Source organism: Rousettus aegyptiacus, unplaced genomic scaffold (genome assembly GCF_014176215.1).
Source record: "Rousettus aegyptiacus isolate mRouAeg1 unplaced genomic scaffold, mRouAeg1.p scaffold_m13_p_2, whole genome shotgun sequence".
In the NCBI taxonomy this organism is placed as follows: Eukaryota; Metazoa; Chordata; class Mammalia; order Chiroptera; family Pteropodidae; genus Rousettus; species Rousettus aegyptiacus.
Window position 1 is genome coordinate 107,068,148 of NW_023416295.1, and position 27,511 is coordinate 107,095,658.

The 27,511-nt window shown below is 34.8% G+C and overlaps 1 protein-coding gene and 1 non-coding gene across 4 annotated transcripts in view; both read right to left on the reverse strand.

Annotated features, from left to right (window-relative positions):
* The window catches only part of TMTC2 (transmembrane O-mannosyltransferase targeting cadherins 2), a 345,050-nt gene that overhangs the window by 56,741 nt on the left and 260,798 nt on the right, over window positions 1-27,511 (reverse strand). For all 3 annotated transcript variants that reach the window (XM_016143610.2, XM_016143578.2, XM_016143600.2), the window contains one exon: window positions 14,298-14,379. In XM_016143610.2, the coding sequence (XP_015999096.1) occupies window positions 14,298-14,379 (82 nt within the window). The remainder of the gene's footprint in view (window positions 1-14,297; window positions 14,380-27,511) is intronic.
* On the reverse strand, window positions 22,098-22,204 carry LOC118614445. Its single transcript, XR_004956049.1, has one exon. It is a non-coding gene; the product is annotated as a U6 spliceosomal RNA (small nuclear RNA).

Here is a 27,511-nt window from a genome sequence, read left to right on the forward strand (position 1 = left end):
TCTGTTTTAAGGATTGTAATAAATCACAGCGACGGCCTGCACTTAAACATTTCTAAACTTCGATTGGTAAAGAATGGCCTAGGGTTTCAAGCCTACATTTTTAAATGAAGTGACAGTTTTAAGACCAGGACTTGGATACCTATCAGCTATTTCTGCAAAAGTTTTATATCGCTTTCTTAGTTTGCCACCTAACACCCTGTGTCTTTCTCATGGCCCAAAACAGACATAATCATTGGGCTGGAAATTATTAAGGAAACAGAGTTGTACACTGTTACATTTATAAACAGAAAAAAACACATCACTCATGAAATTCACGTATGTGCTAACTTTACAAATACATTGATATGAGATCCAATATAAAGTATGCATGCTTAAAACAAGTAAAAAAAGAATTAGACAATGTGTAGCACAGTGAATAACTACAAGTTCTTCAGATATGTCTTACTAAAGGATAGTAGGCTAATCCCATTCTTCAGTTAGTTATGCTTATTATAGATTGTTTTTAAAATTAAAACATAAGATTAATTGCTACCTGTCTTCAAAGCATAATATTTGCCTAAGTAAATGCATGATAAATATATTACTTATGTGATGTTTCAACAAAGGGTAATGTAAAAATTTATGGACTGTTCCTTTTCCTTTCCAGACAGCTATTAATTCTGAAATGCATTCTGTTATTAATAGTTAGGAAAATGCAACAATTAATTGAATAATGAAGGTTATTTAAAAAAAATTCATTTATTCCAGTCTGTAGAGAGAAAAGAAGATATAGTAGCTCTGGTAAAAAAGGAGAAATAAAGAACATGATGTCTATACTGGCTACACAGAGATAGACAGTGATAGGAAGTCTGTGTGATAAAGATAATGATGCTCAAAGATACACAAAGAGGTCAGTTTATACTCAGTGCCCCAACGGAAAGATTATCAAGCTTTGTTAATGTTAAACATCTTTAATATTCAACAACAAAAAAGAATAACAGTAACTAATTGTATAAAACCAAATATACAATTTTTATCATAATTTATAAGTATTTCCTTATACTTTAAGGAAGTTTTCCATGTAACATGCACTTTGTAAACAGCTTTCAAGGTTCCAAAATTACATAAAAGATATTTATTTGTATTGTAAATGGCAACAGAAATAATTCCCATATGATAATTTTATAACAGTAGAATTCATTCATCATACTAACATTCATAAAAGCAATATCACAATATATTAGTTAGGTATCTGCACAATTCCCCTATTCTGTTCCCCACAGGCTATATATATCAACAGTCCAGCATTAATATCATATTATGATAAAGGCATACAATATTACAGAGTGTGAATCTTTTGGTATTTCTTTTTAACGAAATTTGAAAATTTGAACTAAAGTTGAAAGTAAATTATTCTTCTATTTTTACAATGATTATTCATTTGAAATATAGCTCAGAACCAATGATAAATAGAACAACGAGCATTTCAAACCCACAGAACCAATATAAATGAGCAAAAAAGACATAGTAGGTTTCTTCTCAATAACTACTCAAAGAACCTAAACTGATAGGGGAATAATAAGTAACAAAATTTTCCCGTACTCTTTCTGAAAGACTTAACCTCAAATCACTCTTCTTCCTCTAGCTTCATCTATTATTGCTTGCACCAGATACAGACTCCAGACCCTCTGAACCACTTAAGCTTCCCTTCATGGAACCTACTGTTTCATATCCTAATTTTTCCCAAACTCTCAGCTTCTAGGTTTTCTCTCCACCTGAATCTCCTCTCCTGTCTTGCCTACCTATTATAACTGGACACCTTTCATTTTTATACTCAAAACATTTCCTTCTTGGTGAATCCTTCTTTGACCAATTTCTAATAGTGTTAGAACTGCTCATGATTTAAATTCATTACAATATAATTTGCCATCTGAACTAAAGATTTAAAAGAGTAAAAGGGAATGATATTATTAATTATGCTGGAAGAAGAGGCTACAAGCCAGAATTATCCCAATATGGCCACTCCACTTACAGCATATGTGGCAGGATGTGGATCTCAGTTATCTCATCTTTATTGCTCTGGGGAAGTGAAGCTGTTTACACAATAAGACATTGAACTATTGCTATAAAAAGTGGTCAAAATTAGCAGGAGAGATATAGGTGTTCTTCACTGAAGAACATAAAAATCTGCAGTTGTACCCACTAAGATTGAGCCAGATCCTGAGGCTCGTTGTGTAGGAGCAGCTCCCAGGGCTCTGAGAGTGAGAGGATACTGTAAAATGGAGCCAGGAAACAATGGGGAGTAAACATGGTTAAAAAAGGAAAGCCGAAAGACTTGAGGAAGGCAGGCATTTAGGGGAGTCCATCTGGTGAATTCTGCAAGGCCTGAATTCAAAGTTACTTTTCCCAGTAGTTCTCAAGCTTTACTGCATATCAGAAGCACCTAGAGGGCTGGATGTAACACAAAATTGGGCCGTGTCTTCATTGTTTCAGATTCAGTGGGTCTTGGGGAGAGACTATTATTTGAATTTTAACAAGTTTCCAGCTGCTGTTTTGTGGCTAATCCAGTGCTCACAGTTGGAAAACCAGTGTCTTACAGAAATATCAAAATAATCTTTTGCACCATACTCTGGGCTCCATGTCTGGGATTAGTTACCAGTTAGTCTGAGCCCTTTGTTGAACAACTGCATGTGCCATGCCCCTCCGTTCTATCATGGGCATAGTGACAAGGCCTCACATTGTATACGTGTAGAAAAGAAATGGATATGTATAAACAAGACATACTCAGTTAATGTAAATTTCCTCATTCAAACTTTTAAAATAAGGAGATTTAAGCATTTTACCCCTCATGTGATGAAGAGATTTCTAAGAAATCACTTCTCTTTCACATACAGAAGACAAACACATTGTTTTGTGTGCTTGGTAATAGAGTAGAATTTCAAATAAAGAAACCACAAAAATCTTAAGAAAAATATATTTTGCCCTCATGGGTACCACACTTTATCATTATTTCTTTGGTTTGTAATTTGTCTAACCCAAGTTAATTATTATCATCTTATTTAATTGTCTGAAATTAAAGGGGAAAAGAGGGGGAAAAATGAGATGAGAAATTATAAAGGGAAGAAAAAAATCTTCTGAGTAGGGAAAAACAAAAGAGAGTATAAAAAGAGGAAGCAGTCTCTAGAGGTGTAGATACAAAGAGTATTAAGTCTCCCCACAGGCTAACGGGAAAAAGGGAAAAAACACTCAACAGTTCTGGATTCAACTGTTTCAGCATTAGACTCATACCTTTCTTTCTCTGGAAAATTCTCTAATTGAACCATTTAAACTACTTAGATTTTTACCAACATTTCAATATGATAATCTTCCAAAGATCAATTCCTCAGTAATTCCTGGATTTAAAATGCTGTCCGAAAGGTATAAATCCATAAAAATGCAGCCAAACTTAAGTTATAGGCATGAACACTACTTTGTACAAGTTCTACATATAAACTCCCTAGATTAGTTGGGACTGGCATTTCTTACTAAAATACTATTAAAAAATCATCCTTATGTTCATTGCAACTAAATTAAAGAGCTAAAACATCTGTAATAGGTGTTATGATGATACAATTATTTTTAGAAAAAATCATTCATATGTAGCTTTAAAAAATGTGCAAAGGCAAATGAAAATCTTATAAATAGCAACTAGAATATAACATTTACATTAAAATAGTTACCCTTGGAACAGACATCAGGTTATCAAAATGTATCCAAATCATCTTACTTATACTGACACAACCCTGTCTCAAGCCATCACCTCATCCTGAATTACAGCATAACCTCCTCCTAACTGGTCTCTATAGTTGTGCCCTTGATCTTACAGAGTATTCTCAACACAGCAGTCAGAGTGTTTCTGTTAAAATGGAAGTCAGATCCCATCACTCTATAGCCGACATAGGAAAAGTGAAGGTCATTACATTGAACTACACAATCTGATATGATCAGCATGGGGTTCCTTCCCCCACGGCCCTACCTCAGTTCTCTGACCTCATCTCCTTTGTCTCCTAGTACTCTCCTTCTTGGTCACATATTCAGTCTAGTGACCTCCTGCCTTCCGTCTAACATGTAAGATGAACAAAGACTCTTGATTCAGAGTCCAGGAATGCTCTTTCCCAAAATATCACAGTGTCTCACTCTCCTGATACAATGTGGTGATTTTATAAATACATCTTCAATAACAGGACTGAATTAACCAATAATATCTCTATGTGACTACTTGCTTCATCTTTAAAAGCAAGCTAGAATTTAGCTAGCATATGTTACCGTTATCTCTATTAATAACCTTTCACTTTACAGTAATATTAGGCAAGGCTTTAGGGAATGGCCACACATGCTGAGTATCGCACAATTACCAAAGGTGCCGCTCACAGTAAAGTTTCTATGAATGATGTCTCCTAGATTTGAGCAACATAGCAGCCCTGGTTTTAGGTCTCTGAGCTCCCTTTGGAATACAACAAATAATCCAGATATCAATCATCATATCTTCAAAGATATCCTAATTCTAGAACAGTTCAAACCATGCAATTTTGGCTAAAGTCTATTATATTTCCTTGTGCTGTGGAATAAATGCAATAGTCTGGGAAAGGAAGAAGAAACTATAGCTTAATATATCCAATCCAAAAATGTACATTGCAGCTATTATATACAAAACATAGTGATACTTGCAGTCAGGAATACAAAGATAAATGTGATGTTTACCTTTGAAACAGTTCCATTCTAGTAGAGGGAAGAGGAGATTATGGAACTAGTTTAACCACAAAATAGATATAAATTTGAAAAGGGAGGTACAAGGTATCACAGGCTAAGTGCATTATATCTAAATGAAGGTAAATTTTTGTTTAGTTTTGTTTATCTTGTAATTAGATTTGAATATCCATAGAGTAAAGGACACAAGTGAATTCTGACAAAGTGTCTATGGTCCTACAATCAGCAGCCAGATCATGACAGAACATTATCAGCATCCAGAAGAAATTATCTTTACCTGAGGACTACTTTTTCGAAGACTCAGATCATTGGAGCAGGGAAAAAGTCACGTGGAAGTGTTTGAGCTGACTGGCTTTGGTGACATCTAATGTAACAAGTTGGGTGGGTAAAGTGAAACTATGGCAAGGAATTCCTCGGTATTTCTATTAGCGGAGGCGAGTTATGCATTCCTTATAAGACAGAGGGGATAACTCAATGGTGAGGATTTAGACTAGCTCTCCAAAGGAGATGCTGCTAGAGAGGCTGATTACTTGTTAATGGTTGCTAATTATGTCTGGGAGAATTAAAAATATGGAGGGGAATCTTCCTTGCTTTTCTGAAGAAAAGCTTGCAGAGTGTCCCTCTTGCTGAACATCCCTTGCATTTTAGGCATGCTTCTACTCTGTGAAATCAATCTCTCTCCCCTTTCATTAGTTTTGTTGCTTTGTGTTTTTTGCTCTTCGCAGTCTGAGTTCATAAAAGCTCTGGTTTACTGAGATCCAATGTGATAAGTATGCTATAGTTACCATCCAAGGAAACAGGTGTGCTTGTGAACAAGGAAAGGACACCCAGGAGATCAATCTAGACCTTTTGCTTTGATATTGGGAAGCCCTGGATCTGTCCCTAAATGAACATGAGACCAAGAATTTGCCCTGAATTTAATAGATGGCATTAAATGTGTCTAGTGCAAAGGAGATTAGAACAGCAGGGCAGGGCTCTGTGCTCAAATGGAAAGGAGGTCAGGAAGGTTTGTTTTGCTTTATTGAATTTATTTCTCCATGACTCTTTCAAAAGGGTTAAGAGATGCCAGAAAACCACTGAGGGAGTTATGAAGACAGTCAGGTGGAAAGTGGAAGTTAGAGGGGGGCAAGAAGAAGAGGAAAGGCTGGGAAGGAACTGAAAGGAAAAGAGAGAGAGAAGGAATGGAGGAAGAAACAAGGAGGGCCAAGGTCCACAATCCTATTATAGTTCTAATATATTAATTCAGTAGGGATCAAGTGTGTCCATTAAAGAAAATAAGTTCATGCTAGGCTTCAAACTGAGTTTTATCACCTAAGGGAAACACACAGAAGAAAAGATAACTAGATGAGGGGTACAATCTAATCAAAGACACAGAGGTAAATAGCATTTTTTTTTTCTAGGATATTGTACATTATTAGAGAAGAGATGAGGTAGACAGAAGGATTCAACACTGGTCCTGAAGTCACTAACAAAATGAGCAGACTGAGACTAAATTATAGTGGGTGGTAATGAGAATGGAGACAGGTGGGTCAAAGAGCTTACATCTTCTTTCTAAAATGAGCTCAGTCTTCTCATTGGGTTGCTAAGCCATCTCGATGGGCTTTTCTGAGGTACTCATTTACTGACATGTCCACTAACGTACAGAAAAGTTAACTCTAGGTTAAACAAACTTTGGAAACAATTGCTTTAATTAAGACAAAGGCAGAATGCAAACAAGAATCTCGAAGTGCTATCAATCGCTAAATCAAAATAGTTAAGATGGTTTAAAAAAAGCACCTTCCCCTCTTCTCTTTCCCTCTCCTCTCTTTCCCCCCGTCTCCTCTTTCTCTGTTCCTATTTACTTGTTATTTATAATCCTCATTCTTCTCGCAAGCAATTCTCTTTCTCTCTGGTCTTTTGACTGCATACTGATGGGTAAGTTCCCCCTTTATCTTAATTCATAGGTTTTTCTTCTAGCTCCTCTTGCCAAATTTCTGTTCTATATTTATATATCTTATTCAAAAATTTTCCTATGTGATCCATTCCCCAGAATACTAGCATGGTTTCTGGTATAATTTTAAGTAATAAATGGCCATTGTTACAATTTCCTAAGCATATATTACATGCTAGTTTTTTTTATAAAACTGTAAATGAATCCTCACAATTTGAGACAGTAGTAATCATCTCCAGATTAAGAAACTGAGGGAAACAGAGGCTAGTAGAAGGCAGAACATGCTCAGGAGATAATCAGCAGTACGGCTGGGCATGCCTCATTCTCAAATCCATGATCCATTGTCCAAAATCCTCTGCACTCTCTGTTACTTAATCAAAAGTTTAATTCAGTTCTTATTATCTTGCTTTTGTGGTTTCTTGAGTCCTATACAGAAACAGATTCAAAAGAATTTATGTAAATTTTTGCTATGGTTTGAATGTGTGTGCCTCCTGCCCCATCCATGTATTGCGATCATAATCCCCATGGCTATGGTGTTTGTAGGTAGGTAGGGCCTTTGAGAGGTGCTTGGCCATGATGGTGAGCCCTCATGAAGGTCCCTTATAAAAGAGACCCCAGAGAGCTCCTTTGCCTCTTTTACCACTTAAGGGCATAGAGAGAAGACAGATGTAAATGAGGAAGGTGGAATTCTGTTACATAGCTTTTGGATAATTACCTAGTTTTCATAATAATTTTCCTGTTATCTTTTCTACAAACTATCTGAAAAACAGATTAAGATGCTCATTCTTTTGCATTTTATTAAAGTGTATATTTCCTCATAAAGTAATGTATTCATGAAAGAAAATGTAGAGTAAATAGAAACACTAAGCCTGGCAAAAAAAAATTGGCCAAAAAGCCAAACCTTCATTCATGTTTGTTTTGCTTTGCCTTTTTAATGATACAGTTATGTTGTAGAATTTAATCATTCTTCATTTACAATAATATAGGCAGTGCTCTCTGTTATTATATATTCTTTATAAATTTATCAAGATTTACATTTCATCAAATGGGAACAGCCTTAATTAATTTAATCATTTCCATTTTTCAGGCATTTAGATACTTTCCCCTTTCTGCCTCCAATAAATAGCATTCTGCCTTCCAATTGTTACCTTTGTTGATAATCTTAAACATAAAAAGTTATATTTTAAAGATATATAATAGAGAGAATTACTGAGAATAAGTGCTAAAGCAGCCTAATTTTTACAATATCATTATCTTTTGGGATTTCATTAGCACTTGAATTTAAATTTCTTTGACCTCTAATGAAATTGTATGTTTATGTATCTTTGAAAATCTGTTATATATAACTTTTTATGTTTTGTCAGGCTTAATGTTTATATCCTTTGGTCTTTGTATTCTATCAATTTTCCTTGTAGTTTTACAGAGTTTCTCATGTCTTAAGTAGACTGATCTTTTGTTTTTATGGAAATTGCTTCTTATCACATTACTATTTGTCCTTTAATCACATTTCTTTTTGGAAATACATTAATTCTTTGATTTTTCCTTTATTTTTTTCTTGTAAGTTAGAGAATCTTTTTCTTGTTTTTTCTTTTTTTCTCTCCCATTTTACTCATGGGAAATTTTAATTTCCAATGGCTTCGGAAAGTATCTCATAAAATACACACAGATATAAAGATCGAGTGATGTTAAATTATTAGACTCATTGTAACAATATAGAATTTAAAATAAAAAATCATTGGTAAGCAATAAAATAGTATGAAATAAGATTTAGAAAAATACTACTCTAGTTATACATCCGTGAACTGCCTGTGCTGTCCTTGTGACAGGAAACACTAATCTCAATGTAACTTAGCAAAGAGTCACCAAAAATGTATTTTCATTTTTAATCAAGGAAATACCATTATTTAGTTCATTGATTTTAAAAATTACTCTTGCAGTTTCTGAAGTGACTAAAAATTAAATGTTACAATGCAACCAAATGTCAGTTCACTGCTATCTTCTAACTAGTTTTAATTATGAATAATAAAAACTAACCACAGGCCTCTCACAGATTCAACCCAGATTTCAAGCTGTTTCTTTTAGTGTTCACTGATGAAAAATAGATTTTAATATTGTAACAATTTCCTCCAGCACTTATTTTTAAAATAAAATGTAATAGTATATAAACTATCTTGGAGATGTACAATATTAACAGTGGAAAGTTCTGGACTTAAGTTGAAAGAGCTGGACTTCTCAAATATTTCCCCAACTATATTTGTTGAATATTTCTGAGTCAGAGAGTCACTTGAAGATTCCTAACTTCTGTTGTCTCTTGTCAAATGTGGTTGGGATTCCTTCCTACCTCACAGGAGTTAGATGACCAAAAAAGATCAGGGTTAAGAAAGTACTCGGTAAGATTGCCAGTGTTTGATAAATGTAGTAAGATATTGCCAATGTTTTAAAACTGATTGTAGAGACAAATAATAATGATTCAGGTAATTACAGTTTTAAAAAATTCTACACTCCTCTGTGAGCCAAGAGAAAGAATGATAGAATGATCTTCACTGTTAGAAATAATTTCATGATTGTCTGGAACAGCCCTCTCCACTTTCCAGATGCTTGCGTTCTCTCTAATGCCCTTACAAACCCATACTTAAAACATCTTCAACAAGCACTCATTTCATAACCTGACGGCTCTCATAATTTGGTTGTTCCTCCTTCTATGAAGTCAGAATATGTTTCTCCTATCTCCTAGCTCAGGTCCTAGTTTTCTCCTTGCACTATTCCCCAGACACACGCTGTGCCTTCTGCCTCAAGCATTTTCTGTGCTTTAATGTTCTCCATTGTATCCCTTCATTTCTACCCTTTTGTCTGGTGATCTCCTACTCATCATTCCAATATAGTTTACATGTAAGTTCATCAGGAATAATTCTCCTGCACCTCAGCCACTCAGGTCAAGGCACTTTAATTATACTGCATATCCTTTTTAAAACTAATTACAGTTGTAATCAAATCATTATTTTCATAATTTGTGACTTCCTCAGCAGTTTGCAATCTCCAATGGAGATTCTCTTGTTCCTTGACATGTCCCTACACTAGTATAGTGCTTGAGAAATATTGAACTTGGGAAAAGGTTCAGGACTCATCATTATATAGCTGAACCTTTGGAAATGAACATTACCCAGAGAATCAATAATGAAGAAAATGAGGATAAAAGCTTTACTCTTAGAAATGGTTAAGAGGTAGACAGAAAAAGAAAAAATAAATCCAAGTTCTATATTAAAAAAAAAAAACACTTTTTAACAGTGTTCATCACAATCTGCTCCCTTTTAACTTTTTATGCTTCTGTCCTTAATGTCAAATGAATTCCCATTTGCCTAGATTTATACATAGTAGGTATCTTATAACAAATGTGTATTAAGTTGTTTCAGTCTATATCAAATTTACTGCTATGTACATGAAAGAAACATTTATAATGTATTATTTTCATCTCTTGACTTTCATTCTTTTGACAGAAACTTCCTATTGGAGTCATAGGAAAAATCCATAGAGAATCCTTTGAATTAAAGGCCTATATGAGGCACGAAGGCACCAAATCCTCATCTTTGACATTTATAAACTAAAATCCACAAAGAATTAACATGATTTTTTTCATATGGACATTGGAAAACACTGTAAGCTTGATGACATATAAATACAACATTATACTATTACTGATATCATAATTTGAAACCTATTTTCTACACATTCCTTAAAATTCTTGATAAAGACCAATGAGTGATTGAGTATATATAGCAAACAGCATGAAATCTGAGTATTAGAAAACACTTCAGAAGCCCACATCAACCCTTTCACTTTACAGATGAGGAATCTTAATCCCAGAGGCTATAGATACCAGAGTCCAATATTTAACCAACTTATTGAACCAATTTTATAAGCCTGCCTAGCTCTCTTCCTTGCAAGTAAACCTGAAGAAAAAAGGCAATCTGCAATGCAATTCCTTCCCCCCAGATAAAAAACTAGTGGATTCGAAATACAAATAACTGTTAGAGCTTTTAAATACTGCCTTCTAATTGCCAGTGTAGCCAATATAAACTCCTATAATTCCCTCTGTGTAGTCCCAAGTGAATGGCATTTTCCAAGTCACTTGTATCATTAACAGGCAAATCAGAAGCACATAAAATCACCCAGGAGAATGAATTTCTGACAGAACAAAACTCATTCAGTTTGCATTTTCATTGGCATTTGCAAAAACATTTAAAAAGAGACTCAACACAATAGGCATATTTCATTTAAAAATTTACTTTTAAGCTGAAGACATGCTATTATTCATTCAATTCGTGGGTATAAATAGTCTAAGAATATCCTTAATTGGTAAGTTAGAGAAGAACTGATATGCAAGTCATAGTATGTATCTTCTTGGACATGAAGTAATAAAAATTCTGATGGTTAATTTATCCAATTCTAATATTCAGTTCTAAAGTGGAAAATATTTATTAGACGGGCACTTTGATTAACTATGCCACAGAGTCAGCTTTGCAAATACAGATGATGTACTATAGAATCATACGCTTGAAATCTATATAACTTAATTAACCAATCAACCCCAATAAATTTAATAAATAAAAAAAAAACATAGAATGAAGAATATTCCTGAGCTCAACCAACACTTATTGCAATATACTAGATACTGATATTGCAAAATGAAAACAGGTCCACCCTATTTTTTAATCATCTTAGAATTTTCTAAAGAAGGTAAATGAACAATTTCATTATAAATATTTACATTCCCACAACCATTCCCTAGTCCAAGCCACAATCATTTCTTGCCTAAAACACAGCAATAGAGTTAGTTCCCTTTGCTCTACTCTGATCTTTCTGTAATCCTAGCTTCTCCACATGGTCTCATCTACTGCTCTTAGAATAAAATGCAGACTCCTTAGCTTGGTCTACAAAGCCCCATGGGCTCTATCTATCTCTGCCTCCTGCCGGAGCTTCTCTCCTCCCACTTTCCTTTCTGGTTCAGTATGCTGCAGTCACATTAGCCTTATTTCTCTGGGGTGAACATAAGCTTGGTCTTGCCTGCAACCTTTGAAGTTCCTGTTTATTTTGTCTGAAATGCTCTTACCTGGCTCTTCAAATAGCTGGCTTAAGCATATGAATTTCAAATATCATCTCCTCAAAGATGCTTTACCTGACTACTTGGTCTCAACAAGTACCTAACTTCTCATTTCATCACCTTTTAAAAATGATATCATCCTACTTACTCCGTACACAGCACTACTCACTTTCTAAAAATAGGACATTGCCTTGAGCCTGCTATATCTATCTGATATATTTAAAATGAATAAAATAAAAACCCTTCCCTAAGAATATTAAGCCACCATGATGTTCTAAAACTATGCACAGAAGGGCCTACTAATAAAAAATATCTACCTATCCAGCCACCTACTTGTCTGTTTGTCAATCTATTAATTTTTTAAAAAGAAATGGAACATATACTATAAGAGAAAAAGCAATGTCAGTTATCAAAGAACCAAAAATTTACTTACTTACAACTAACTTGGGGATGTCAACTTCATTTTTCTAGGCTGCAATCTACTTATTTGTACAACAAAATGGTTATATAAGGTCATTTAAAAAAAAACTTTCCAGTTCTCAATTTTAGTTATTTGAAGCAGATTTCCCCTAAATTAAAATCATTAGTATTTCTTTAAATGTACCTTTTTTTTTTTTTTTTTAAATAATCTGAGCACACTGAGATAGAAATATCAATAACTAAGTTATGGGCCCCTTGTCTGTTGGTAGATTATTTTGCCTTAACTATTCCTGTTTGATGCCTCATCTTGAGACTATCCTGTTTCCTACTCAAGAGTGGAGGAAAAATACTGAAACTATTTTATAATATTATATTGAATTATGCAATCGTTCCTCCCTTAGAAAATAAGTGTATATATGCCCCAAATTTTTAAATAATCCAGGGGGACTAAGAGAATCAGTCTTTAACACATGTGTTTACAGAACATATGTTATCACTGTTTTCCAAATAACATATACAATAAAGAATTTATTGCATTTTCTATTAAAACTAAATCTAAACATTTCTCATGGGAGAAATATTCCCTACTACCACAACTGAAAAAAATCAGCAGTATGATGTAATATAAAAATAATAATAAATAAAAAGATAGAAATGTTGGTAAAGACGAAAAGCCAGAATAAAAGGGGAAGAAGGGGGCTAATTCTTTAATACAATAATGACGTTTTTCAAATAAAGCAATGATGAAGCTTAAAAGAATTGTTAGTAAAAAATCTAAAGCATATAATAAAATTATGAGAAAAACCTTAGAAGATTCAGTAAGTAGAATTAGTGTGACATAAAGGAAATACAGGCAGCAAGAAAAGAAAATAAAAGTATTTCATAAAATGAAATGACAAGAGGTCCTTTAGCACTCTGAAATGCACAGTAAGAGTACCCAAAATAGTATGCATAAGAAAATCCTAATTTAAAATACTTCAAATAAGAAAACCTATAAAAATAAATTCTGTAGCGAGCCTAAATTAGTTAATTGCTTCTTAACATGGCAATGAATCTGCATTGTGAAATAAAATCAGAAGTGGTTATGCAATAAGTTGTGTGAAATTACATGCTGTGTTATGCTGGAGAGGTAAAGTATCACAAGCCTAGGTTTATAAACATATCCACACAATGTAAATAAACAAATGGAATTGTGGTTGACTAAGTATATCCTCCATTTTACTATTTCCATTCTTCCACACTTAAGCCTCTCACTGTTTGATTTTTACTAGTTGGAAAATACAAGAAGAATTTAAATGTTATACAAGCATATCAGCTGTATTTCCTAAAGATTTAATTTCCATCCACCTTTAAGTTTATTACTTGATAATAACTAACACATTAAAGCCAATAGTGGTCAAAAAACACTTTTTTTTTCCAAGGGATCAGAAAAAGTAAATGTTTTTTGGCTCGCTGAAAGCCATTCCAACTGCAAATCTGGTAGAAATAAGCACAGTCTTACACAACACCAAACCAGCGATATTACTTTGCCTCACTTAACACATGACTCACTACTAATGACAGAGTAGAGTGGAGTGTGACAGAGTTGTTATATAAATTCACTCTGCACTGATTAAGGCCAAGGCTAAAATGAATGAGAGTCATCCTTTACACCCTTTACAGTTTATCCCTGAGCTCAATCTTGGGCATGTAGAGGCTGCTGTACATTCATATCTTCCAGAAAACAAGATTTTGAGGCCAAAATGTAAACCTCTAAAACTTCAAAATGATACATTTGATGAGCGATAATACATTATCTTTTAGAATGAAAAGAGGGCTGAGATTTGGATTATATACTATGCATCAGGCAAGAAGCAAGGTATTTTCCTGATGAGACCTCACTGACCTTGAAACAAACAACTATAAAAACACCCATCGAAGTCCTCTAAAAATTTCTAAGGAAAATATAATGCATAGCCTCTTTAATATGACTGGTTTGAACGAGGAGGTAAGACTATAGAATGAGGCTAAATCTGAAACAAAAGTCAATGTCCTCTCAAAATGTTCTTTGCCAGCAAAATCTAAATCTCATGTCAACATTAATAGGAAATGTGAAGGGCATGGAAAAAACTATCAACCACTCACCATAATGCATGTAACAGTTTCCTTTGGTGGGATCCAGCTCAATAGCCTTCAAGAAGAACTTTTCAGCCTCACTCTTACGACCCTTGAAAAATAGAGAAAATGGATGATTCAGCAGCGGATCATAAGGGATTCTTCACCTCCTGGGTCCAAATGAAGCAGACTAATGTCTACTTGGTAATTATTATCAAAAAAATGTTTTGTTTTATCTAAACAAAGACGATTAAGGAAAATATGTTCAGAGAGAAGACTTAAGTGGGAATCCTGGGAAATACCAAGATTAGAAGAACAGAAAATGAGAGCGAGTTCATAAAGAGATTAAAAAGAAGGGGCCAGAGAAGCAAGAGAAAAAAGTGAAAACATGGTTTCACAGAAACCAAAAAGATAAGATAGTTTCAAGGAATGGCAAGAAACATGATTATTTTCTATTATATATTCTCCCTTCAATCTTGCTTCTTCTTCATTCTTTCTTCCTTGTAAAGAACTATGGCCATTTTAGTTTTTGAGATGATTTTGTCCTAATCGTTAAATTTGTACATGAAAAAATTCATCATTTTTGTTGAATTGCAAACAACCACTGCTTATCCTTACATTGTCATTCAGGACTAAGATACTGCTCATCCAGGATTTAATCTAAAGGTAAACCACCTTCTTAACTATAGTTTCAAATAAACATTACAATCATTTTCAGAAAGCAGTAAGCAAAAAGTCAAGGGAAACAGAAATCCTAATTCAGACAGATTCTAGACGTGTACAATCTTTACCTGGTTATCATTTCAGAATCACAAGTGCCTACAGGGTAACAAAAAGGGGTGGCCTGAAGTTGAAGAACTTTCCTAGAGAGTTCTGTTCTGTCCTGCAAGGTCAGAATGAAGATGATGCTGACTGCAAGTGGCAGTCGGACGCTGGGTAGTGTCCAGAAGCCGTGGTCCAAAGTAAAGAAAAATGATCCTAATTGCTTGTTCCTTCTAATTTATACATCATCACCCACATGAACTTCAAATGATATTTTTTTCTTTCGTCACATATATTTTAAAACAACTGTTAAGGAGAAAAATCTTCGAAAGCCAGAGATGTATAATTAACCTAATATCATTCTACATTCCATGCAACTTTAACTCATTTATATACCCTCTCCTTTTTGTTCATTAACTCAAATTTTTAAAAATCTACTCTTGTTACATCCTTTATTCACCCATTTCCCAACAGGTAGGACCTACTTACAGCCTCTGCTGCCTATAGCTAGTGGTAACCCAATAATCACAAAATCGACTTCCTCATTTCTCCTTAAAACCGCTCTAAAAATAAAGTGTATTTTTTTTAAAAAAAGGATAACAGTAAATATTTCGTAAGATTATTGAATTATCCAAGGCAATACACACAAAGTAGTTATTACAATAACTAGGCATATTATAAGTTTGTAATAAATATTATTTCATGTGTATATATATATATGCATACACACACACACACACACACATACAGTATGCAATAGAATGAAAAATTCTGAATGACAAAGAATATATTTTGTTATATACACCACCGCAAAAACACATGGTCAGCCTTTAAATTGTCATTGGAAAATGATGTATGAAGAACTTACAGATAATAATAAAAGATGCAAATGAAAACTATATTGGTAGAGAGTCTGTACAAATATTGTATGCAAAGATAAAAAGGATCTGTGAACTTTTTTCCAGTATAGAAGAGGAGAAGCTGGTTAATTTATCAATGTCATAGTAAATAGGATAGTAAAATACTTGTGCATAGTCCACTGGCAAAACAATAATACAGTGTTAAAAAAAACACGCATCAGAACCCAAAGGACAGTGGTCTCTGGCTGTCCATGGACCAGGTTATGAAAAGCAGAGTCCCACAACTCCTAGATGTAAAATAAACACATCAAAAGCCAGGCCATGCTTTTGGTGGGTGTGGGGGTGGGGGAATTGAGAGAGAGAGTATCAAAGCATCATGCAAAAACCTATGTTTCAGCTTTGACCACTATTTATTTAGTCAAGTCCCAAATAATAAGAAGGAAAATAAAATCCTTACAAGAGTATACAAAATCAAGGATCGACCAAATGCGAAAGCTATCCAGACACATTACTAGGGCTTAGGAAGTGGCTTAGAGGTAACACTATGTTTAATCAAATGTACACGTTCACCTATTACTGCTGTAGAGGGATGGCAGTTAAGAAAGTGGAGAGGAAAAAGTTATTTCTCAGCAGGTTTTTCTTAGTGTCTTTTAGAGTACATCAGCATTTTCTACAAGCAAGAATTACAGAGTAAGCCACTGGTTGTACAAACTCCTCACATCAAATACCATTACTCATTTCGTATATTGGTTGGGATTTCTGGACACATGTGTCGGTTCAGAAAACCAAGGAAAAGGGACTGTGGTCAGCTGTGACAAATAAGGGAAATCTGAGTTGAGAGGCTCAGTTTCCACTGCCAGCTCTATTACTTGTTCTTTGCTTGTTCCTTTATTTTTGTAGGTTGAAAATTACTTATTGAATGCCTATTTGCTTTGCACAGTTCTAAGTATTGGGGATATAACCATGAACACAGAGTGCTTGTCCTCGAGTCCTAGTTGCAGGAGACACATAATAAACATACTACCCAATAACTAAGAGAATTAGTCACAGGGCACAGTGCACAAACAATTAATTTCTCCAATTGTCACGGAGCGAACTAGCCTAGAGACAGACAAGCCTGTGTTTGAATCTTGCTGCCTCTACTTATTTAACTGTATGATTTTGAGTATCTTTTACATCTGAATCTCTATTTCCTCATTTGGAAAAAATGAACATAATTAGTATCAATTTTGAAGGGTTCTAAGAAAATCACAAATCAAATGGAAATAACTAGCTTCAGATCTGGCACACAAAGCTCTGACATTCTTTGATTTTTCTTCCTTCTATCTACTCGAAAGAATTCTACCAAGTTCGAAGTTACTATCTGGCTCCTAATTACAAAAATGCAAAAATCCTTTTCTGAATTTCATGTCATGGTAAAAACTAAATTTCATAATTTCCCTAAAAATGACCCCCATTCCCAACATTTTCCCCTCCCTCAAATTAAAGGCCTTTCAGCTCACATCTAGAGTGCAACAATAGATTTCAGATTTCCTGACTTGCTGAATTTCATTTCACCAGATTAATGTGCCTTAAGCAGAACTGCTTTTGTTATGCCCATGCTCAAAAATATTTCAATAGCTCCTTGTTCTCACTCATTCTACTTAAGAATCAGTCTAATTTTCAAAATCTTCCACACTCTAGCTCAAATCTTGGATAAATCCTTATACTTTATTAGGCCAATTTCTTCACTTGCCTTAACCAAAGTTCCCATGTCTTCTCTTAATTATTTCTTCCAGTCTGTAATATTATTCAGTTTTTTACTCATTTATATGCATTTTATGCATCGAGCCTCAGTTGAAATTCCACCTTTTTATAAAGCCCTCTGTAATAGCTCCTAGTCCTAGTTGAGTTCCTGATCTTTTGTGAAGATACGATTATTTTTGAGAGTCATTATGATTGCCCTACAGTTATACAATGTGAAATGTAAGATTTTAGACTAACTCCCTTCATATATAATATAAGGTTTGGCAAGTGGAACTTTAGCTTTTGTAAAATTATCATTCCAGGTATGTACTTAGAGGATGCACATGCCTTATTCAGTGTACCCACACACAAATCAGTTAAAACAGCAATAACCCAGTATACTGAAGCAAAGAGCAACTGACAGTGCAAAAGATTAGGAAGTCAAGGATGTAAAGCAGATCTAAGGAATCACATGGTAAATCTACTTTTTTAAACATCATAATTTCAAACAATTGTAAATTAGAGACATTCTCTGCAGTTAGAATATTGGTGCTGATACAAAGAATTAACCAGGTGGGCTTTAAATAACACAAATGACACTTTCCTGGCCAAAGGCTGCACCAGTACCTAGGGATTAGGGATTTGAGATTATCAATATGCTTATATTATACTTATATTAGCATATTATTTGTAGCGCTATATTGAGTATTAAAAATACACACACAAAATAATATTATTTAAACTCATAAAAAAAATCCTCAAACAGGACTAAGCTTTGTCAGGTCCTCTTCTGATTGGCAGCAATAAAACATATACATGTTAGATAAATATTCAGTAAAGTTTACATAGCCTATTCCACAGTGTGGGATTTGTTTTCAGCATATTTAGTTTTCTAATTAAACTGGATACTACTACTACTGTTCAGAAATGGTCCCACCTGAGTGGGTTTACAAGGCAAGCAGTATCTCTTCCAATGGCTGATCAATACTTTTTCTAACTATAAAATATATAAATATTAAAATAGATACATATATATTTTTAAACATACAATAATCACACTGAGACACAAACACTACCCCTCCCCCAAATGGTTTGGGAGCTCCCACTTAAGAAAGCACTCATAAATATTAAATGTAAGAGAAAATTATACTACTATGGTTTCAGCTTGAATTATTTCATTTTTGAAAAGTAAAACATAAACAAATTTTGTACTTATTTTTTAGTAAAAATATTCTGATGTACAGAGCTGTGAATGAAGTAGTAATTTCTCCATTTCACATCTGGAAGTTGTCATAGAACTAAGGTCTATAAAACTATAAAAAGAGTTCCTCAAAAATAGTCCAGTTCTCAACCAAATATTTATATCCTAACCAGGGACTACCTATGTCTTCAGCACTGGTAGGAATAATAATTAAAACAAACCAGAGAATTTCTCTTTGGTGGTCCTATTTAGAGGCTGTTTTAAGTTTGGTGTAGGATGTGCCTCATTCTGCAGTTGTGTATCTAACAACTATTTCCACGCATTTAGTGTTTACTCTTTGGAAATGTTTGACAATTATGAATGTCAGTCATTTTTCACAACCAATGAAAATCATATCATTTCCCATTCAAGTGTAATTGTGTACAAATAGTAAATAAGAAACAGAAGCAGCCAATATAACAGGTCCAAAGCTTACAGTTTGGTAACTGTGTAGTTTAGACATGCATTATAGTTTAATGAGTGCAAAGGAAAAAACAATTCAACAGTCTTGAAAATTAATTTGGAAAAAACAATTCAACAGTCTTGAAAATTAGTGAGGACTACCATTTACAAATAGAAGGAGCATTATTTGATAGTCTATTTTAACATCATAATGTTCATATGTGAAGTGTCTTCAGTATATAAAAGTCTTTCCTCCTCAAAAGAAAAAAAAATCATTAAAAAAATCTAATGGTTCAACTAATTCTTACAAACCAAGATCATTTATATCGAACCATTTAATTCTCACATCCCTCTAAGTCAGTGCATATTATCAACCTGAACTAACCTCAATTAGAGGTAAAGTGAAGGGTAACCTTCATGATAAAATATTTTACCACTATGTTACCAAAATATTTCCATCAAATTATCAGATACTTAAAGTTTGACCATGAAATCCATTTTTAAGGAAGAAAATAATATTTCTGAAATGCTTTAAAATAAAATAGAATAAGGATACCAGATATAAAAATAAATGTGGCTGAATAGTTTATCAATAATAGTGTTTTTCCTCCCTGAATTGTCTCCCAAGTGCCACTTTCTATAAATACCAGGCCTTTTATGCCTTCTCTTCCTAAATATCCCAAAGCAGAAGTTGTCTGAATGATACCTGGAATATATTTTCATAAGGCCTAAGCTCATTGAAATACTATATTAAATGACACTGAAGGTGGGCCTCACACCGATTAGGACAGCATCCAGAGTAGCTGTCAAAACCTCAGCAGAGAGGGCTGGCTCTGTGCTAGTCCTAGTGCAAGGCTGGACATCCCCAAACCAAGCCTCCTAACCTGAGCAAAGCTTCCATGAAACCCATCCTAAATCCTCTTGTGGAATCATCAGACTTCAACGTGAAGGTATCAGCTCAGACCAAGTTGACCTGAGAAGCTCTTTCTCATTTTTTTTTTTTTTTTTTTTTTTTTTTTTAGGTAAGGCAACCGTTGGTTGACCTCACAGATTGCAAAGACCTTGTCAGTTTACAATATCTTTTTTTTTTTTTTTTGGTTTGTTTGTTTTTTTTTTTTACGTCTACAGCAAGCACCTGGTTTTCCTAGGTGGTCTCCCATTCAAGTACTAACCAGGCCCGACCCTGCTTAGCTTCTGAGATCAGAAGAGATCGGGCTTGTTCAGGGTATCATGGCCATAGACTCTTTCTCAGCTTTTTGAGCACCATTAAGCCTTCCAGATTTAGGTGAATCCCTAGGAGGGGGAGGTGACCACAAAACAACTGAAAAAAAAATAGCTAATCAAGTGGGATGAAAGACCACAGTACACTGAATTTCACCCAAAGGTTTAAAAAGTAAGTCATCCTGAAGCAGCTGAATTTCTAGCCTGAAAGTCAGACATGTTACAGGAGCAATGGACACAAAAAAACAGTGTTCAAATGCCAAAAACTAATGATCAATATTTCTATAAAAACACATTAAACTTACTCAATATTCAGTTTGCCTAAAATGCAAATAAATACACCGAGATGTATTATTCCTCTAAAAAAGAAGTTCCCCACAAAGTCAAAGGACTAAATATTACTGAGGGTTCATAAAAATAGTTGCTTATATTACATATAGCTAAAATATAGTCAAATGTGGTAAGATCTTCATGGGGAACAACTTAATACATATCAAAAGCCTTTAAGCCATAGATACACTTTGGCCAAACAATTCTATTTCTAGGTATTTGTTTGAAAAAATACCTGTAAGCACAAAAGGGTGGGAATTTATTTTCATTGAAGGAATATTTATACAAATTCAATGTCCACCAGCATAAACTTGGTTAACCAAATGTCATTTCAATGAAATACTATGACTCTATTAAAATGATTTTGTGGAAAATTATTTAAACCACAAGAGATTTTCATGATCCATTGCTAAAAACAAAACTCAGGTTTTAAATAGTAGTTAATGTCCTTTAAAAAAAAAACAATCACTGAAAGAATGTTTTTAAGAGGAGACTAACACTACCTGAATAGTTGGATCATTTTAATACTGGGGTTCAAAGGTGAATGAGAAGGTTGATCCCTTGGTATTTCAAGAATGATGGGGAAGAGTACCCATTTAGACTAGATTGCAAAAAAAAAGTTCTTTGTTATTGTCAAACTAAGTGTCTTAAGAACACAGTACAACACAGTACAACTTAGAAGGGCAAGAGAAGGCTTAAGAGATGTGACGTTTCAATTCATAGAAATGGAATAAACTCCTGCTACAGTACAGGCTGTGTTCCAGGTCTTGGTAATTAAGACAAAGTTCCTCCCCTCCTGCAGTTCACATTCTAGTGATATAATGGATAGCTTACAAAGGAGCAGGTGACACTGTCAATTAGTCTTAAGCACTCTGGTAGAAAATAACACAGGCTAAGAAAAGAGAACAATATACAACTAGGGGTGGGATGGAGTGATGTTTCATAAAGTGATCAAGAAAGGCCTTTAGTGGCATTTGGGATGTGAAGTAAGTCAAGGGAGTGAGTGAGCCATACAAAGGTGTGGCATTCACGGAATGTTAGGGCCTAACAAGAAAACAAATATGGTGGCAGTAGAGTATGCCCCATAAAGCATCACAGGAAGTGAGTATGAGAGACAGGAGGGATCAGATCCTTTAGGGCCTAGTATTCACTGTAAGAAATTTGGAATTAATTTTTTCTTTTTTGGTAGTACAAACCACAGTTTTAATACTGGATGCCACATGTTGCTTTGACTCATAAAATTTCCTTGATGTTAACAAGCACAGGGTCAAACAGCCTCCAAGAACTGCACAAAATATGGAACACTTCATGAATTTGTATGTCATCCTTGGGCAGGGGCCATGCTAATCCTCTCTTTGTCATTTTAATTTTAGTGTATGTACTGCTGAAGAAAGCACTGAAATTTCTTTTGACTAGGAAGGAACGCCATGGATTTTAAATAGAGATATAAAAACTACCTAAATCTTGGGAGGAGAAACTTACTGTAGGAAACACAGAAGAGAAAATAGGGAGACCACTCAGGAAGTTGTTAATACTCCATGGTTAAGACTAAGGTGAAAGCAGTGGAAGTGGTGAGCTATGGTTAGATTTAGAAACTCTTGAATACAGGGGGCCGACGGAATGGATATGGGTGTAACAGAAAAACAAGAGTCAAAGATGACTGAGAATCTTGTAGCACTTAGGTGAATGCAGGTACCATTTATTCACAGAGGAAAGACTGTGTGGGAACAAGTATTGGTAGGAAGAAGTATGTGCCATGAAATAATCAAGTTTTATTTGACTGAGATGCTAGAGCAAGAGAGTTTAGAAAACTAATCCACAGAAAGACTGCCAGATAGGAGGCCCACAGACCAAGTACCAGCCAATAAAGAACAACAGATATCTGGTACCTTGCATGAACGTAAAATAAAACACTTGTAAGAATGCCAAGAAAGAAGCAAAAAAGGGAACAACAACAACAACAACAAAAACCCTTACATTTTAATGTTTTTGATAAGAGAAAAAATATCAATATACATTATAAAACAAATATATAAAACCATTTAAAATAATTATTTTTAAAAAGTTAACTTGCCTTTTATAAATATTTAAACAGTTTGATAACTTAAACATTTAAATTATATGTTGCTTTCTCCACAGCTTTGACATTGAGTAAAAATGTGAGGTTTTAAGGTATAAATAAAAAATAGCTAATTTCTCAAATATTATATAACTGAAGGTGTTTAGCTTATTCAGATTTCCTGTTATGTGTTTTCATTTCCTTTTTACATCTGTTCACTTGTATGTTTTCCCTTTAAGCTTAAAGAAGTCATCCACACATACTGTAAAAACATTTTGGTGGAAGATAATTAATTTGACAGTATACAACCACTTCTTAAGCTCTGTCTGGGCAAATAACTTAGGCCGTTATACTGTACTGCTATGCTAAGCTTAAAGTCAATTTAAAACCAATGTCTCACCATAACTCTTCTCTATCTATAATCTCAGTTATTAAGAACAGTGCTCAGATATCTTATTAAAATGTCTGAGTAAGTCGTGGTAAAGTAAGTAAAAACTATGTTTGAATACAATTTACAATAAAAGTATAGGTAAAGTATCCTAGAATTTTACTTTAAAATTATGCAAATCATTATAAATATTAAAATTGGCTATTTTTAGATTTTAGAATAATGTACACATCTTCGAGTCATAAACCGAAAAGAAAAATACCTATTTTTAATTAAAACAATAAACTTTCAGCAATTCATTGAATTTATTCATTGCTTTCCTTAATTCGGCAAATATTTATTGGGTACCTATCATGTGCCTAGCACTGTGTTAAACACACCAACATGAAAATGGTGAAGAAGAAAAGATACAACCCCTGTCCCTGATGCTGTCAAAACTGTAGCTGTTATGTGTACTACAAAAACAATGGTTGTGAGTTTCACTGAGAACAGTTGGTTTGGCCTAGTTGCAGCATTCAAGGAAGGTTTCCAAAAAAATTTCTGTTTGCTCTAAATCTTTTCAGATTTTTAGTATTCTACGTAAAGGCACAGCAAAGTTAAAGCCCTGGTGGCAGAAACACAGAAACACTTCATGCAGCCCAGGGTGAGACAGAGGAGGAGTAGAGGCAGGCCAGGTGAAAACGGTAGGAAAGAGTAGAGTATGCCTATACTCTTTCTATATAGGTTACATGAGGGAATTTATCCTTATTTACTTTGTAAATATCACTCTTAGGGCAGTGAGGATAATACTGGATTGGGAATAAAAAGAACATAGGTGGATTAGTACAGGCTTTTAAAAAAGAGTGATGAGGATTAGTGGATGGATATGAGGAATATTTAGGTAATGTAGACAGAATTACAGCATGGATAGAAGAGGGAAAGGGTGTGATGAGGGAGATGGAGGTAACAAAAATGATCTCTAAGTTCCTGACTGTGAAACTGAAGGAAAGCTGGTAAACAATGGCATCGGGGGCAGAACAGGTTAAAGAAGTAAGATTATGAGCACGGTTTTGAGAATGGGAGAGCTAGAGGTACTTCTGAGATGTCAAGGATGCAGTTTGTCAATCAAGCTGAATCAGGTGGCCAAAGGCAGTGGATATGAGAGATATCCACTGGACTTAGTGACACAGAGATGACCGCTAACTTTAGTAAGGTTCGTTTCTATGGAATAGGTCTTGAAGTCAGAAGGCGTGGGAGTTTGGGAGACAAGGTGAGGAAATGATACTTAATTATAGATAATTCTGTCAATGTGCCTGGCTGTGAAGGGGAAAGAAAATGATAAAGTCAGCAGAAGGGTATGAGACACATTGAGTGTTTTGAAAAAGAACACAGAAAATTAAAACATAAATCATAACTAGGCATAAAAATTAAAGCCTAGGGTTTTTTTGTTTTTCTTAGTTTAATTGAAAACTAAAAGGAAAGATAACTTAAACATTTTTTTTGAGAAATCTTAGATAGCTTTCCAGTTATGGCCATTGCCAAATCGAACCTGCCCAGAATCCTTTAAGCTGAGTGATTTCCTCCTGGGGACTCTAACAACACCTGATTCCTACACTTTTGTTGTAACACTTACCATATGTACCCTAAATTACCATTTGTTAGCTTCTCTTTTAATTGTAAACAACTTTAGGAGACTTGTTGAACCAAGACTTAGTTAAGGGCCTGATGCATAGTAGGTGGCCATAAGTGCATGAAAATATTAAATATCTTGAAAAAGCAAACACTCAAAATACACTCCTTAAATGCACACTCTCATTGGGAAGTGCTGTTGCCTGAGTGAGGAAGGGCACAGTTTCCAGTGGATACATGTGATTAAATTTTAAGGCCTAAGTAATATCCAGGTCAGTCACCCCTACTGCCATTGTTATGAACATCTCCTCTGTACAAGGTGAAGGAAGAAAGGAAGGAAGGAAGGAAGGAAGGAAGGAAGGAAGGAAGGAAGGAAGGAAGGAAGGAAGGAAAGAAGGAAGACAAAAAAGGAAGGAAGGCAGAAACCACGATTTTTATCAGCATTCTGTGGTCCACTAAAAGTTCATAGAAAATGGTTTCCAATAGGAAACTTTGCTCTAGATGGATAGAGTGGTCAATGGGATCTCGGTTTAGGCAATTAGTGCAATAGAAAGCTTCAAGTCTCAGCTATTTATTAGCAACACCAACCATGGAGCTGGGCTGTTTGTACAACGGATGCCTCTTGTTTGTCATGACCAGCTTCATGAGCACTTGCCGGATTGCTCCATCCCAAACTGTTTAGCAATAGCATGGGAAGTGGCTGCGCTGATTGGACCCCACAGAGACGGCCTTGGCTCACAGAGCTCAGTGCTGACACTTGTGTTGCAGAGATTTCAATCTTGTGGGGATGGTTAGGAAAGCTGTGTTGTGGGAGTGGAAAAGCAGGAGCATCAACAACAGCTGCTTTGCAGCTGGGTCACGAAGGAGAGCAAGAAATCCCCCGACACCATAAAAGGTAGCGGATGATGGGAAGGCAATCTCAGTGCCTCCATTTGTCACTGGCAGGGTGCCACTTGCTCTCAAATCCAAATGCTCACACAAGAGGATAAAGCCAGATGTAAATAATCCCCTAATTTTATCCTTTCTTTTCTTTTCTTTCTTTTCTTTTTTTTTTTTTTTTTGTAGGCAGCTTCAGCAGTAAAGGACATAGAGCTAATCGAATTTATTTAGACACAAAATTCATCAATGATTTAACCATGGTACTGAAAACAATACAGAACCCCAGCCTGGGTTTGACACCAAAAAGGTGAACAACCAAGGAAAGCCACTAATTTGAACAGGTTCCATTTTCCTCAGTTGTCAATCAAGAGACCTGGGTTAATAGAACTCTATTGGTTCTAATTCTGTTAAAAATATGGAATTAATTCAGAAGAAATAATTAGTAGTTAAAAACTTAGATTAAAGAAAATTTAAATTCTTTTCTAATTCATGTTATCTAGTGAGCTGACACTGAGATTGGGGATAGTAGCTGAGACCTAAAGTCAACTGTAGTTTATTTTATGTACTAATGAATAAAACTAAATGTAGGTGGAAAAATGATCCATTTGTCTTCTTCTGAAAATACTTTGTAGGTGAAGTTGTCCATCAAAGGCAGAATATCCTAAAAAGGTTCTTATAACAACCAGGCCACACATACATTGAAATGTATACTATGCTTCTAAATAGTTCTGGTTTGCCTGAAATCACTCTGTCTATGCTCACGGTTCCAGAGTGTATATAACAGCACCCCCTTCCTCGTTCGGATAAATATTCAATAGTTACCCTAATTCTTGTTTACCTTTCACAAGTATTCACCTAAATTAGATGAGTTAAACTATGGCTTTTATGGCGCTGCCATGCCTCTAAGGCTCCGTCAGTAGTATCAGTGAGGTCTCACTATGATCTCAGCTTTCCACTCCTCAACACACTCCTAACAAAAGCACCATTAACAAAGATATCCTTTCACAGCACAAAACCAGGGGATCTTTGTCAAGTGTAATTAAGTTTCCATTCATCTTCTCTGCATGCCAAAACACATTTTTCAAGTCCGTGGTCCTAGCACACTGCAATTTTATTTTCTCTTTATAGGTTATATAAGAACAGAAACATTATGGAGTAGATTACTATGTGCTAGGCATCATTCAAGCACTTAATATGTCTTACCATATTAAATTCTCATAACACACCTGATATACTATCATTACCCATTTTACAAAGTAAAAAACACACCTGAGATATTATTATTACCCTTTTTACAAAATAAAAAACTGAGGTACAGTGAGGTTAAGTGCCTTGCCCGAGGTACAAAAGTTCGATTTGGCAGAGCATGGATTCAAACAAAAGTAATCTGGCTTCGCAGTTTATACTATTTATTAGATTATTAGTCTGGGCCACAAGTTCACTACCAGGAATCATTTTGCTACTTAATGGTAAGCTTTACAGAGTAGAGGTCCACCCAAATACTCATGCATCCACCTATCTATCCATTCCTCATCACGTATTCAGTGAGTACCTACCATATACCTAGCATTGTGCCAGCCACTGGATAGTTGAAGATAAAATGAAATGACTCCTGCTCTTATAGACTGAATAATACGGTGGTAACTCAGTAGGTTAGGCCCTTACAAACTGTAAGATAATACTTAAAAGGGCTTTTGTTAGACATGCACAGTACAGAAGGAGAAAACAGAGACCAAATCATCTATTTGGCCTGAATGAGTCAGGTCAGGC